The 15,220-nt window shown below is 36.4% G+C and overlaps 1 protein-coding gene across 1 annotated transcript in view; it reads left to right on the top strand.

Moving 5' to 3' along the window:
- Positions 1–15,220, top strand: part of ZPBP (zona pellucida binding protein) — a gene marked incomplete at its 5' end in the record, with an annotated part of 85,485 nt that overhangs the window by 29,433 nt on the left and 40,832 nt on the right. The window contains one exon of the mRNA XM_081244795.1: positions 3,995–4,213. Coding sequence (XP_081100921.1) covers positions 3,995–4,213 — 219 coding nt within the window. The remainder of the gene's footprint in view (positions 1–3,994; positions 4,214–15,220) is intronic.

Genomic DNA, 15,220 nt, shown 5'->3' with positions numbered 1-15,220 from the left:
TAACTGTGTTGAGATTTACAGTTGCAGTGGGTAAGCTACTGTTAAAACAGTCATCCACAATTATGCAAAAAAGCTGTTAAAATGTTTCTTTCTAACCAACTACATATCTCTATGAGGCAATAAACCAACACATCATATGTCATTGAATGCACAAGTAAGTATAAGAATCCAGCTGACTTCTATTAAGCAGACCTTTTTTTTTTTTTTTTTAAAAGATGTTGGGGGTAGGAGTTTATTAATTAATTAATTTATTTTTGCTGTGTTGGGTCTTCATTTCTGTGCGAGGGCTTTCTCTAGTTGTGGCAAGCGGGGTCCACTCTTCATCGCGGTGCGCGGGCCTCTCACTATCGCGGCCTCTTGTTGCGGAGCATAGGCTCCAGACGCGCAGGCTCAGTAGTTGTGGCTCACGGGCCTAGTTACTCCACAACATGTGGGATCCTCCCAGACCAGGGCTCGAACCCGTGTCCCCTGCATTGGCAGGTGGATTCTCAACCGCTGCGCCACCAGGGAAGCCCTATTAAGCAGACCTTAAAGAGCTTTTCAAAATATAAAACCATACTACTGTTCTCACTGATTCTTTTTGAAAAGTGTTATTGTACCTAAAAGTGTTTTTTTTTTATGTTACTGCCTGATGAGTTTCTATCATTTTAAAATGAATTAATAAACATTTAAAAAGTTTTTCAGTTTGAATTTTTTGTATCATAAATACTGGTAGATATAACCTACATAAAAGTTCTTTGGTGGTCCTTAGTGATTTTTAAGAATGTAAAGAGATCTGGAGACCAAAACTTCTGAGAACAGCTGCTGTAGATGTTTGTGTCATTTTTTTTTTATCATTCTCATTTTTCTAGAGCCGTATATGTCTTTTTTCTTTTAAAGCTTCTGATTTTCATATGAGGATTTTATTTTTTAAACTGTTGCAGGGATTCCCTGCAAGGACTTGTGGGACTCAGCAGAGTTGTACTCAAGGCTAAGGTGAGGGACACACAGTAGGAATGGCAGGGGGAAAGTCATGGGCAGAGCCAGGTGAAATCCACGTACAGGACGGCTGTACTATCCTTCCTGTGTGAGGTCGCATGGGGCCGCCTCCTTTCCTCAGTGGTGAAAATCCAGTAACCCCTGTGCCAACTCAGCACCCGGGCACTGATTGGGAGCTACTCATGAAGGCTCCCTCTGCCTGACAACGACAGAAGTCCCAAACTCCCAGAGGTGCAGGGTTCAGTTCCTCAGGTGGGGAAACAGTTTTATCATATGGGGAGCAATGCCTGTCCATTTAGGGACATACTTACCAGCCAAGGGCCAATCCTGTAGGCAGCCTCCAGCCTGCTGTGTTCTCTTTTATACAACTTGTTAATAACTCATTTACAAGCAGATCCTGAGTTGCTGTGTGTGTAAATGTGTACTTCTCCCAGAGATAAGAAGCTGTCTTCAGAAAAGGACACTTTTGATAGAGTTTTTGAGGGCATTTTGAAGATATTGTGGCTTATGTTTAGATTTCTTTCTATCAAAGGTAATAGCATGATACATGCCGGATTTCTGGAAGGAAAAAGGAGTTCTTTTTTAGCCCATGAACCAGAGGAGTGCTTGCTGTGTCTGCAGTCCTTGCTGTGAGCCTTACTGCAGCTTCCAGGTCCATCTGATAAGGTTCACTCTTCTACGTGGTGCTTGTATGTATCACATCACACAGCTTTGATGTGATCAATCATGATGTAATCAGTATAAATCAGTCATTTATCATATGGGAATATATGTATCAGTAAATGCATGATATTGATAGGTTTTTAAGACTTATGTCTCAGTGTGACATTGTTTTTCTGTTTGCTTATTCACAGTTTCATGGACCTTTTTGGTGTGGTGACACAAATCTTTCTTCAGGTTACAGAGTGTTTTCCCTGTTTGTCCCCTGATTAACTTCTCCTTCGTCTGCTCTGTTCTCTCCTGGAACTCCTTCACTTTGACGTAGGATATCTGGATCTCTCTTCCTTTTCTCTTCCTTTGCTCTTGTCATTTTGTTTCTAATTTTGATCTATGCTATGTGAGACTTTCATTACTTCATCTCCAAACATATATTTTTAACCTTGTTTTCATTTATTACTTCAATTAATTTTTAAATTTTCAGTATTTGTATTTAAAATTTTTTTCCAGGATGCTTTTTGTATTTACCATCACTTCTCTTCTACAATAGCTTTATAATAGTTTTATGGATATATTTTCTATCTTTACTGGTTAGAATTTTAAAAACTTATTTCTAAATGCTTCCTACATTAATTTTCTTTTATGTTATTTTTCCCTTGCTTTTTCATTTTCATGCTTTTCTTTTTTTAATTATTTATTTATTTTTTGGCTGTGTTGGGTCTTTGTTTCCGTGGGAGGGCTTTCTCTAGTTGTGGCAAGCGGGGGCCACTCTTCATTGCAGTGCGCGGGCCTTTCACTGTCATGGCCTCTCTTGTTGTGGGGCACAGGCTCCAGACACGCAGGCTCAGTAGTTGTGGCTCACGGGCCTAGTTGCTCCATGGCATGTGGGATCTTCCCAGAACAGGGCTCGAACCCATGTCCCCTGCACTGGCAGGCAGATTCTCAACCACTGTGCCACCTTCATGCTTTTCTTTAGTGCTTTTGGAATTCCCCAGATTTGGTTAGGAGAGTCTGTGGTTTTCATTCATGTTTGTAAATGAATTAGAAGCTGTCTGGTCTCAACCTTGAATGCAAAGGCTTATAGTAGCTTGGTCTCTGCACTCAAGTTTGGCTTAACTGAGCAGGTAGGAAAGTGAACAGTGGTGGCTGTCACTTTAGTGTGAGTGGAGAGTGTCTCCTCAGCAGGCCCCTTGATTAACAAAAGTAGCAACAGAGCTCCCTGTCTCAGAAGGTAAACTTTTCTGATTTCTAGTACCATAGATTTATCATTTTTATATTTCTTGTGTCATTTCAGTGAGATTTTGAAATGGATAGAAAAAATAAACTATTCCCAGTTTCAGGTGTTGTAATTGAACTCAATAAAGCTTATAGATAATAAGTTGGAAACATACTTTTTTTTTTTTTGCCTATTGTTGGCAATTCTATGACTCTCTTTTCTTCTAAGGTGTATATTTAAACTTAGGGAAGTCTCATACCTGAGTTTGAGGCAGCATGACATGGTGGTTAAGGGCACAGACTTTGGGCTTGGCTCCTCAGCTAGAGGCTCAGTTTTGATAGCACAGGCATTAGGCATGTGACATAGTATCCCTCAATACATGCTGGATGTGAAGATTATACCAATCTTTAATAATCTTAGGAGATTTAAATGAGTTTCTATTTTTATTTATTTATTTTTTTTATTTTTATTTATTTATTTTTTTTAACGTGTTCCTTTATTTATTTATTTATTTATTTTTTGCGGTACGCGGGCCTCTCACTGTTGTGGCCTCTCCCGTTGTGGAGCACAGGCTCCGGACGCGCAGGCTCAGCAGCCATGGCTCACGGGCCCAGCTGCTCCGCGGCATGTGGGATCTTCCCGGACCGGGGTACGAACCCGTGTCCCCTGCATCGGCAGGCGGACTCTCAACCACTGCGCCACCAGGGAAGCCCCAAGTTTCTATTTTTAAAGTGCCTATAACAGCATTTGTCACTTAGTAGCTGCTAGATAAGTGCTTGTTAAATTAAAATATATGTACATATGGCTGTATATAAAAACATATACAGTTCACCTTTGAACAACATGGGTTTGAACTGTGTGGGTTCATTATACATGGACGTTTTCAGTAGCAAATACTGCAGTACCACACGATCCACATCCACACATGGAGAATACTGGATTCAGAGGAACATGGGTGAGGAGGGCTGACTATAAATTATACGTGGATTTTCAACTGGGGGTGTGGTTGGTGTTCCTAACCCTAACCCTGTGTTGTTCAAGGGTCAGATGTATTCCAAATAATGATTTCTCTTGAATAGCTGAAATATATTTGAATTGCTTAAATAACCATTGCTGTATTGTTCTCTGTTTAATTTTTTGCAGCTTATCGTGAGCCACATTATTATTACCAGTTCACAGCTCGATATCATGCAGCTCCCTGCAATAGTATCTATAATGTTTCTTTTGAGAAGAAACTTCTTCAGATTTTAAGCAAATTGGTTCTTGACCTTTCATGTCAAGTTTTCTTACTGAAGTCTGAATGCCATCGTGTTAAAATGCAAAGAGCTGGTTTGCAAAATGCATTGTTTTTTACATTTTCAGGTAAGTATATGCAATTCTTTAAAGAAAACAAAGTTAGACTGCAAAACTAATCTTAGAGACGTGAGTTACTAGTGGCATTTTTAGAATGTAAATGCTATAGATCTGAGTGTTTCATATTCTTTACTTTCACTTCTTAGGTCTAATAGCCCCCAAACATATTTCTGCTGATTCATGGACTTAACGAAAAGTTTGGGTTCGCAAATAAACATTGCTCTGATAATTAACTATAGAATGGAATTTAGTATGAGGAATATCTATCATGATATTTAGCTACAAAGATTTAATTTGTAAAAGCATGTAATTATATAATAAGCGAGGTTAACAGTTTAGACCAGAGGGACTGTTCTAACAGCTTAGTTGCTTTTCCTAACAATGCAGAGCAAAAGCCCAGTATATTCTGGAAAACCAAGAATTGGACTTAATATCTGAAGACTTTAGATTTATAAAGGGCCCGTTTATGAATGAGCATTTAGGAATACCCATGCCTGTGTTCTTAATGGGTCCCAGTGGCAAGAGGACCCCCTCCACTTTTCATCTCAAATGGTATGTTGCTGTTTCCTTTCTTTCTTCTTTACCCTCTGTCCTTGATTTCTCTACCGTCAGTGTTTGATTACACTTACCCATTTCTCTGATATTCCCTCTCTTTCTTGGCCATCTAGGATCGAATGTTTAGATACACGTGAGTGGTGCGAAGCTTTCAGAGAAAAGAATAAGAGGTGTTCAACCCCATTTTCACTATCTTTTATCTTCCTTACTTCTTTTCTCTTCTCCAGAAAAACTTTTGAGAGTTGTTCTCCAGCCCCTGAGGCAAATTATGAAAGATAGGCTGAGTCTTTCTTTAGCTCATCAAAGACCCACTGTTAGCATTCATAAGAGTTATGGGGTCTTTGTACCTGGTGTATTGAATAGGTGCTGTTAATAGGCATTTAATAGTCTTGAGAAAACCTGAAAGTGTACTTGAACCCATAAGAGAAAAGAGATGATTTTCAATAGAAATTAGTTCACTGTGGGCTTAATTTGCATTTCTCTAATGACTCATGATGTTGAGCATCTTTTCTTGTGCTTATTGACCATTCATATATTTTTTTTGGAGAAAAGTCCATTCAAGTCCTTTGCCCAATTTTGATTTTTTCCCTAGTTTTATTGATATATAATTGACATATAACAATATGTTAGTTCAAAGTGTACAACATAAAGATTTGATATGTCTATATATTGCAAAATGTTTATCATAATAAGGTTAAACACATAGATCTTCTCACATAGTTACAATTTATTTATTTCTGCAGTAAGAACTTTTAAAATCTACTCTTCTAGCAACTTTCAAATATATACAATTCAGTATTATTAACTATATTCACCAAGCTCTGTGTTACATCCTGAATTTATTTGTACCCTTTGTCTTCCTTCATTCATTTCCCTCACCCCCGATCCATGACCCTGGCAATCACCAATCTGTTCTCTTTTTCTGAGTTCAGTTTTTGTAGATTACACATATAAGTAAGGTCATACAGTATTTGTCTTTCTCTGACTTGTTTCACTTAACAAAATGCCCTCAAGTTTTATCTGTGTTGTTACACATGACAGAATCTCCTTCATTTCTATGGCTGAATAATATTCCTGTTTGTGTGTGTGTGTGTACCATATTTTCTTTATCCGTTCATCTGTTGATGGATACTTAGGTTGTTTCTGTGTCTTAGCTATGGTAAATGGTGCTGCGTTGAACACGTGGGTACAGATATCTCTAAGAGATAGTGATTTCATTTCCTTCAGATGTATATCCAGAAGTGGAATTGCTGGATCATATGGTAGTTCTATTTTTTTTTTTTTTTTTTACCTTTTGAGGAACCTCCCTACTATTTTCCATAGTAGCAATTCATATTCCCACTAAAGGAGCATAAGGGTTACCTTTTTTCCACATCCTTGCTAACACTCATCTCTTGTCTTTTGGATAATCATCATTCTGACAGATGTGGGTGATACCTCATGGTTTTAATTTTCATTTCCGTGATGATTTGTGATGTTGAGCACCTTTTCATTTACCTGTTGGCCATTTGAATAACTTTCTAAGAAAAAATTGTCTATTCAAGTCCTTTTCAATTTTTAATTGGATTATTTGTTTTTTGTTTTTGAATTGTATGAGTTCCTTATATATTTAGGATATTATTGTCTTATCAAATTTATGTGGTTATCAAATATTTTATACCATTCTCTAGGTTGTCTTTACAGTTTGTTGATTGTTTCTTTGCTGTGAAGAAGCTTTTTTAGTTGTATGTAGTCCCATTTGTTTACTTTTGTTTTCATTGCTTGTGCTTTGGTGTCATATTCATAAAGTCATTGCCAGCACCAGCTTTTCCCTGTGTTTTCTCCTAGGAGTTTTATGGTTTAAGTTTTACATTTAAGTCTTTAATCCATTTTGAGTTAATTTTTGTGAGTGGCATGAGATAGGAGTCTAGTTTCATTCTTTTGCATATGAATGTCCAGTTTTCCCAGTACCATTTATTGGGGAGACTGTCTGTTCTCAACTGAGTATTCTTGGCTTTCTTGTCAAATATTAGTTGACCTTACATGCATAGGTATATTTCCTGGATTTTCAGTTCTATTCCATAGGACTATGTGTTTGTTTTTATGCCAGTACCATATTGTTTTGACTACTATACCTTTGTAATATAATTTGAAATTAGAAGTGTGATACTTCCAGCTTTGTTCTTTCTTAGAACTGCACTGATAACTTATTCAGGGTCTTTTGTGATTCCATACAAATTTTAGGATTTTTTTTTCTATTTCTGTAAAAACTACATTGGAATCTTAGTAACGATTACATTGAATCCGGAGGTTACTTTGGGTTGTATGGATATTTTAACAATATTAATTTCATTCAGTTAATGAACATGAGGCATCTCCATTTATTTGTGTCTTCTTCAGTTTCTTTCATCACTGTCTTGTAATTTTCAGTGTACAGACCTTTTACCTCCTTGTTTAAATTTACTCCTATGTATTTTTTTGTTTTTGATACTATTGTAAGTAAGATTGTTTCTTTATTTCTTTTCAGATAATTTGTTATTATATAGAAATTATACCAAGTTTTGCATGTTGTTTTGTATCCTGAAACTTAACTAAATTCATTTATTAAGTCTAACAGTTTTTTTGCTGAAGTCTTTAGGATTTTCTCTATGTAAAATTACATCATATGCAGACAGAGCTAGTTTCACTTCTCCTTGTTTGATTCAGGTGTCTTTTATTTCTTTGTCTTGCCAGACTGCTCTGGCTAGGACTTCCAGTACTATGTTATATAGGGGTGGTGAGAGTGGGCATCCTTTCCTTGTTCCTGATCTTAGAAGAAAATCTTTCAACCTTTCATATGGAGTATGATGTTAGCTGTGGACTTGTCATACATGGCCATTATTATATTAAGGTAGATTCATTCTGTACCTAATTTGTTGAGAGTTTTATTTTGAATGGAAGTTGAATTTTGTCAGGTACATTTTTGCGTACATTGAGATGACCATGTGGTTTTTATTTTTCATTCTGTTAATGTGATGAATCACATTTGTTGATTTGCATATGTTGAACTGTCCTTGCATCTCAGAGGTGAATCCCACTTGCTCATGTTGTTTGAGGATTTTTCCTCAAACAACATTTTTTGAGGATTTTTGAGGGTTTTTCCATCTATATTCATCAGGAATATTGGCCTATAGTTTTCTTTTCGATTAGTGTCCTTATCTGGCTTTGGTATCAGGCCTTGTAAAATGGTTTGAGCATGTTACCTCCTCTTCAGTTTTTTGGAAGTTTGAGAAAGATTGACATTAGTTCTTTAAATATTTGGTAGAATTCATCAGTGAAGCCATCTGGTTTTGGGATTTTTTGTGGGGCTGGGGGGAGATTTTTGGTTAATGATTCTATCTCCTTAGTCACTATTGATCTGTTCAAATTTTCTACTTCTTTATGATTCCAGTCTTGGTAGGTTGCATGTTTCTAGGAATTTATCAATTTCTTCTCAGTTGTCCAATTTTTGTTGTATAGTTTTTCATAGTAGTCTCTTTGGCTCCTTTGTATTTCTGGTTATCAGAGTAATGTCTCTTCTTTAATTTATAATTTCATGTATTTGGGTCCTCTTTTTTTCTTATTATAGCTAAAGTTGTCAGTTTTATCTTTTCAAAAAACCAAGTTTTGGTTTTGTTAACCATTTCTATTTTTCCTATTTCATTTATTTCTGCTCTAATGTATTATTTCCTTTCTTCTGCTAATGTAGGGATTAGTGTGATTTTCTTTTTCTTATTCCTTTAGGTATAATATTACATTTTTTATTTGAGATCTCTTTGCTTGATGTGTACTCATTTTGCTTTCTTCTAAGAGTTTTTAAGTTTACCACGTACATTTAGGTCTCAGATTCATTTTGAGTTAATTTTTGTATATGCTGTGAAATATGGATCCAACCTCATACTTTTGAATGTGGATGTACGATTATCCCAACGCCAATTTTGAAGAGACTGTTCTTTTCTCTTTGAATTGTCATGGTACTCTTGTTGAAATTTACTTAGCCACAGATATGTGAATTTATTTCTGGGCTGTTAATTCTATTTCATTGCTGTGTATGCCTGTTCTTATGCTAGTCCACAACATTTTGATCATAAGGTTTTGATAGTAGCTTTGTTTGTAGTAATATTTGAAATTGGGAAGTGGGAGTCCTTAAATTTTGTTCTCCCCTTTTCAACATTGTTTTGGCTATTTGAAGTCAGTTGCAATCCCTTATGTTTTTTTGCACCTGCTTTTCCATTCCTGTTGAACAAGGCCATTGGGGTTTGCATTGAATCTGTAATGTCTCTAATGTTACCTCTTGAACAATACTGTCTCCTAACCCATGAACACAGGATCACTCTCCCTTTATTTAGGACTTTGTCTTAGTCTGTTGGGCTGCTGTAACTAATACCATAGAGTAGGTAGCTAATAAACAATGGAAATTTATTTCTCACATTTCTGGAAGCTGTAATTCTGAGGTCACAGTGCCACCATGTTTGGTGAGGGCCCTCTTAAGGGTTACAGACTTTTCATTATGTCCTCACATAGCAGAAGCAGCTAAGGGTTTCTCTGGAGCCTCTTTTGTAAGAGCACCAATCTCATTCATAAAGGCTCTATTCTCATGATCTAAGCACTTCTTAAAGACCCCACCTCCTAATACCATCACATTGGGCATTAGCATTTCAACATAAGAACTGGGGGGGGGCATAAAATATTTAGAACACAACAGACTTCTTTATCTATCAGCAGTGCTTTATACTTTTCAGTGTATAAGTCTTACACCTCTTGATAAAGTAATTACTACATATGTTATTGTTTTTGATGCTATTGTAAGTGCAATAATTTTCTTTTTCACATTGTTCATCACTAGTGTGTAGAAATTCATTGATTTTTTTGTGTATCTTACATCTTGGTTTAATTAATTAAGAGTTATTTTATGGTGCTTGGAATTTTTAGTATTTTCTACATGGAAGATTATGTCACCTAAGGATAACAATAGTTTTACTTATTTCTTTCCAATTTGGATAACTTTTATCTCTTCTCTATCTATTTTGTGCCAAATTGCTCTTGCTAGAATGTCAATATATTGTTTAGTAGAAATGGAAAAAGTGGACATCCTTGAATTGTTCTTGATCCTAGGGGAAAAGTTTAAGTGTTTCACTATTGAATTTGATATTGGCTTTGTGGGTTTTTCATAAAAGCTCTTTATCAGGGTGAAGCAGTTACTTTCAATTTCTAGTTTATTGAGTGTGTTTTTTTTTTAATCATGAAAGGGTGTTAGCTTTTGTCAAATGTTTCTTTTGTATCAAATGAGATGATCATGTGTTTCTTTTCCCTTCTATGAATGTTGTGCATTGTAATTTTTGATTTCCACATGGTGAACCACACTTGCGCTCCTGCAATATATCCCACTTGGTCAGGGTATATATATTTTTTTAGTATGCTGCTGGAATAATTTTGTACTTCTATTATTGAGAGTATTTGCATTCAAATTGATATTAGCCTCGAGTTTTCTTTTCTTGTGATGTTATTGTCTGCCCTTGGTATAAGCATACTACTGGCTTCATGAAATGAGTTTTAAGAAGTGTCCCTTCCTCTTCTATTCTTTTGAAAGTGATGGAGAAAGATTTCTTTTAATAGTTAATGTTTGGTAGAGTTCACCACTGAAGCCATTGGGTCCAGGGTTTTCTTTATTGGAAGATCATTGATTACTGATTTGATCTCTTTGTTACATTACTGTTCATATTTTGTGTTTCTTCTTGGGTCAGTTTAGATAATTTATATTTTCCACTATTTCATGTAGGTTATCTAATTTTTAGCGTACTATTGTACATAATGTTCTTATAATCCTTTTTATTTATGAAAGATAGATAGTAATGTCCTCTACTTTAATTTCTCTTTTATTCTTTGTCTAGATGTTTGTCTTTTGTCCAAAGTTAATATTGCTTTTCCAGCTTTCTTTTGATTCATGTTAGTATGGTATGTTTTTCTCCACCCCTTTACTTTTAGTCTATCAGTATCTTTATGTTTAAAGTGGGTCTCTTGTAGGTGAGATATAGTTAGATCTTTAAAAATTCATTCAGACAGTCTCTGTCTTTTAATTGGTGAATTTAAACCATTGACTTTAAAAATGATTATTGGTGGAGTTGGATTAACATTTACCATATTTGTTACTATTCTGTATTTGTTGCCCCTTTTCTTTGTTTCTTTTTCCTCTTCCACTTTTTTGCCTTCTCTGGTTTTAATCAAGGATTTATATGACTCAATTTGTTTCTCTTAACATATCAATTATAATTTGTTTTTTACTTTAAGTGTTTGCCCTGTAGTTTGCAGTACACCTTTATGACTAATCCAAGTCTACTTTCAAATAATGCTGTACCATTTCATGGGTAGTACAAGTACTTTACAGTAGAATTCCCAAATTTGTCCTCTCTTCCCTTATAAAAATGCAGTAATTTATTTTACTCATCCATAAGCTTTTTTTCTTTTTTTTTGTGGTACGTGGGCCTCTCACTGCTGTGGCCTCTCCCGTTGCGGAGCACAGGCTCTGGACGTGCAGGCTCAGCCGCCATGGCTCCCAGGCCCAGCCGCTCTGCGGCTGTGGGATCCTCCCAGACCGGGACACTAACTCGTGTCCCCTGCATCGGCAGGCGGACTCTCAACCACTGCGCCACCAGGGAAGCCCTATCCATCAGCTTTTGAAGAAGCTATTGTCAGATCAGTTAAGAATAAGAAAAATAGATTTACTATTACCTTCTTTTATGCCTTCTCTAGTGCCCTTCCTTTATTTAGATGAAGTTGTGGACACGTATTGTTTTCCTTCTTTATGAAGAACTTCTTTTAATGTTTCTTATAAGTCTGGGTTTCTGGTGACAGATTCTCTCAATTTTTGTTTTTCTGAGAAAGTCTTTGTTTTTATTTCAGTTTTGAAGAATAATTTCACGGAGTTCAGTATTTTAGTTTGGTGACGTTCTTTTCTTTCAATACTCTTCTCTTGCTTGCATGGCTTCTGAGGAGAAGTCTGATTTACTTCTTTTATTTTTAATTTCTTTCCATTTTCTTATTGTGGTAAAATACACATACATAAAGTTAATCTTAACCATTTCCAGTATGCAGTTACATCGTATTAAATACATTCATATCTAACTGTTATCATCATTTACCTCCAAAACACTTTGATCGTGGGAAGCTGATATTCTGTTCCTACTAAAGAATAAGTTGTTCTTTTCCCTGCAGCTCCTAGCATCTACCCTTCTACTTTCTCTCTCTGTGATTTTACCTAAGTATCTCATATAAGGGGACTCACACAGTAGTTTTCACTTAGCAAAATGTCCTCAAGGTTCATCCACGTTGTAACATGTGGCGGGATCTTCTTCCTTTTTCAGAACTACTGATATTTCATTCTGTGTGTGTACGGCATTGGGCTTCTCCGTGAGTGCGTTGATGGCCACTTGTGCTGTTTTCAGTTCACTGCTGTGAATGATGCTGCTGATAGGTGTGCACATGTCTCTGTGAGACCCTGCGTCCAGTTCTTTTGGGTAGGATTTGCTAGATCCTAAGAGTAATTCTGTTTTTAGTTTTATGTTTTGAGGAACTGCTACTATTTTTCCACAGTGGCTACAACATTCTACATTCCCGCCCACAGTGTACAAGAGTTCCAATTCACCACATTCTCACCAACACTAGTTATTTTCTTTCGTTTTCACAGGAACCATCCTAATGGGTGTTTGCTAGTGTCTCATTATACTTTTGATTTGCATTTCCCTTAAAATTAGTTATGTTGAACATCTTTTCCTGAGCTTATTGTCCATTGGTACTTCTTCTTTGGAGAAATTCGTAGTCAAATTCATGACCCATTTTTTAAAAAAAATTGATTGATTGATTGATTGATTGATTTGGCTGTGCTGGGTCTTAGTTGCAGCCTGCAGGTTCTTGGTTACAGCATGTGGGATCTAGTTCCCTGACCAGGGATTGAACCCCGGCCCCCTGCACTGGGAGCGCGGAGTCTTAACCACTGGACCACCGGGGAAGTCCCTTATTGCCCCCTTTGTTGTTGTTGCTGTTCATTGCCCATTGTTTAATCTGGTTGTTTGTTTTTTTGGTTTTGAGCTTTAGGAGTTCTCTACATATTCTGTATATTTATCCCTTATCAGATATGTGACTTGCAGATATTTTCGCACATTCTGTAAGTTGCCTTTTAACTCTATTGCTATTGTGTTTTGATGCACACTTTAAAAATTTTTTTTGATGAAGTCCACTTGTCTGTTTTTTCTTTTGTTTCTTGTACCTTTGGTGACATATCCAAGAAATCATTGCCAAATCCAATGAAGCTTTTGCCATAAGTCTTCCTCTAAGAATTTTGTAGTTTTATTTCTTACATTTAGGTTTTTGATCCATCTTGAGCTAATTTACATGTGTGGTATTAGGTAAGAATCCAAATTCATCCTTTTGCATGTGGATATCCAGTTTTCCCAGCACCATTTATTGAAAAGGCTGTCCTTTCCCCATCGAAGAGTGTTGACACTGTTGTCAAAAATCATTTGGCCATATATGTGAGGGCTTATTTCTGGGCTGTCTGTTAAATTAGTCAATATTTCTGTCTTTATGCCAGTAACACACTGTTTTGGTTACTGCAGCTTTGTAGTAAATTTTGAAATCAAGAATTTTGATTTTTAGCTTTATTCTTTTTTAAGATTTTATATAAAGTCCCTTGTGATTCCACAGAGGTTTTAGCATGGATTTTTCTGTTTTGCAGAAAATGTAGTTGGGATTTTACTGTTGATTGCATTGAGTCTATAGATTGTTTTGTGTAGTATTGACATTTTAACGATGTTCTGTTTTCCAGTCTATGAACATTGGATGCATTTCTATTTATTTATGTCTTCTTTAATTTCTTTTAACAATGGTTAAGCTAATTGTAAGTTCATTCCTGAGTATTGTCTAAGTTAATGGTTAATTGATTGGTTAATTCCTCAGTATTTTATTCTTTTTGATGCCTTTGTAAATGGAATTGTTCCCATAATTTTCTTTTCAGGCTTTTCATTGTAGTGTATAGAAACGCAGCTGATTTTTGCGTTGACTTTGTATTGTGCAACTTTGCTGAATTTATTTATTAGTTCTTAACAGTTTTATTTGTGGACTCTTACTGTCTGCATATGAGATCGTAGCATCTCTGAACAGAAGTAATTTTCCTGTTTCTTTTCCAATTTGGACGCCTCTTATTCCACTTTCCTGCCACAACACACTGGCTACAACTTCCGTTACTGAGACGAAATGGCACAGTTGTATGTTGGCCCATCCCTGAATTCTGGCAATCAACCCCACTTGTGCATGGTGTATGGTCCTGTTAGTAAGACCCTGAGTTTGGTTTGTTAGTATTTTGTTGAGTTATTCATCAGTGTTGATTAAGGATATGGGACTGTAGTGTCTTATGGTGTCTTTGTCTGGCTTTTGTGTCTGGGTAACGCTGGCCTCAGAGGATGAGTTTAGAAGTGTTACCTCCTCTTCACCTTTTTGGGAGTGTTTGAGAGGATTGGTATTAATTCTTCTAATTGTTGCTAGAACTCACCACTGAAGTCATCCAGTCCTGGGTTATGACTGTGTTGTTTAAGACCTCTATTTCCTTACTTACCTTCTATCTGACTCTTCTGTCCACTATTGTGAGATATTGAAGTCTCCAAATGTTATTGTAGAAATGTATATTTCTCTTTTGAATGCTGTTAGTTTTTACTTTAAAAATTTTCATGGTCTGATATTAAGTATGTAAATGTTTATATTTACATTACATATTCTTGCTGTGTTAAACCTATTATTAGTATGTATTGTCCTTATTTGTCTCTTATACCCTTTCTTGATTTTAAGTCTATTTTATCTCTTATGAGTATGACAACTCTTGTTCTGTTTTGGTTACTATTTGCATGGAATATCTTTTTCCATCCTTTCATTTGCAATCTATTTTTGTTTTTGTATCTAAAGTGAGTCTCCTATAGACAGTACATAGTAGGATTATGTTTTTGTATTCATTCTCAAATCTCTCTCTTTTGACTTGAGAATTTAATCCACTTATTTATTTATTTATTTGTTTATTTTTGGCTGTGTTGGGTCTTCATTGCTGCGTGCGAGCTTCCTCTAGTTGTGGCGAGCGGGGGCTACTACTCATTGGGTGTGTGGGCTTCTCACTGTGGTGGCCTCTCTTGCTGTGGAGCATGGGCTCTAGGCTTGCGGGCTTCAGTAGTTGGAGCACAGAGGCTCAGTAATTGTGGCGCGTGGGCTCTAGGGAGCACGGGCTTCAGTAGTTGTGGCTCACGGGCTCTAGAGCGCAGGCTCAGTAGTTGTGGCACACGGGCTTAGTTGCTCCGCGGAATGTGGGATCTTCCCGGTCCAGGGCTTGAACCCATGTCCCCTACATTGGCAGGCAGATTCTTAACCACTGCACTACCAGGGAAGTCCCTGATCCATTTACTTTTAAAATGATTATTGATAATGCAG

Source organism: Mesoplodon bidens (genome assembly GCF_964165515.1).
Source record: "Mesoplodon bidens genome assembly, chromosome: 9".
Classification (NCBI taxonomy): Eukaryota; Metazoa; Chordata; class Mammalia; order Artiodactyla; family Ziphiidae; genus Mesoplodon; species Mesoplodon bidens.
The sequence above is the reverse complement of the archived record's forward strand: the minus strand, read 5'-3'. Positions and strand labels throughout refer to the sequence as shown.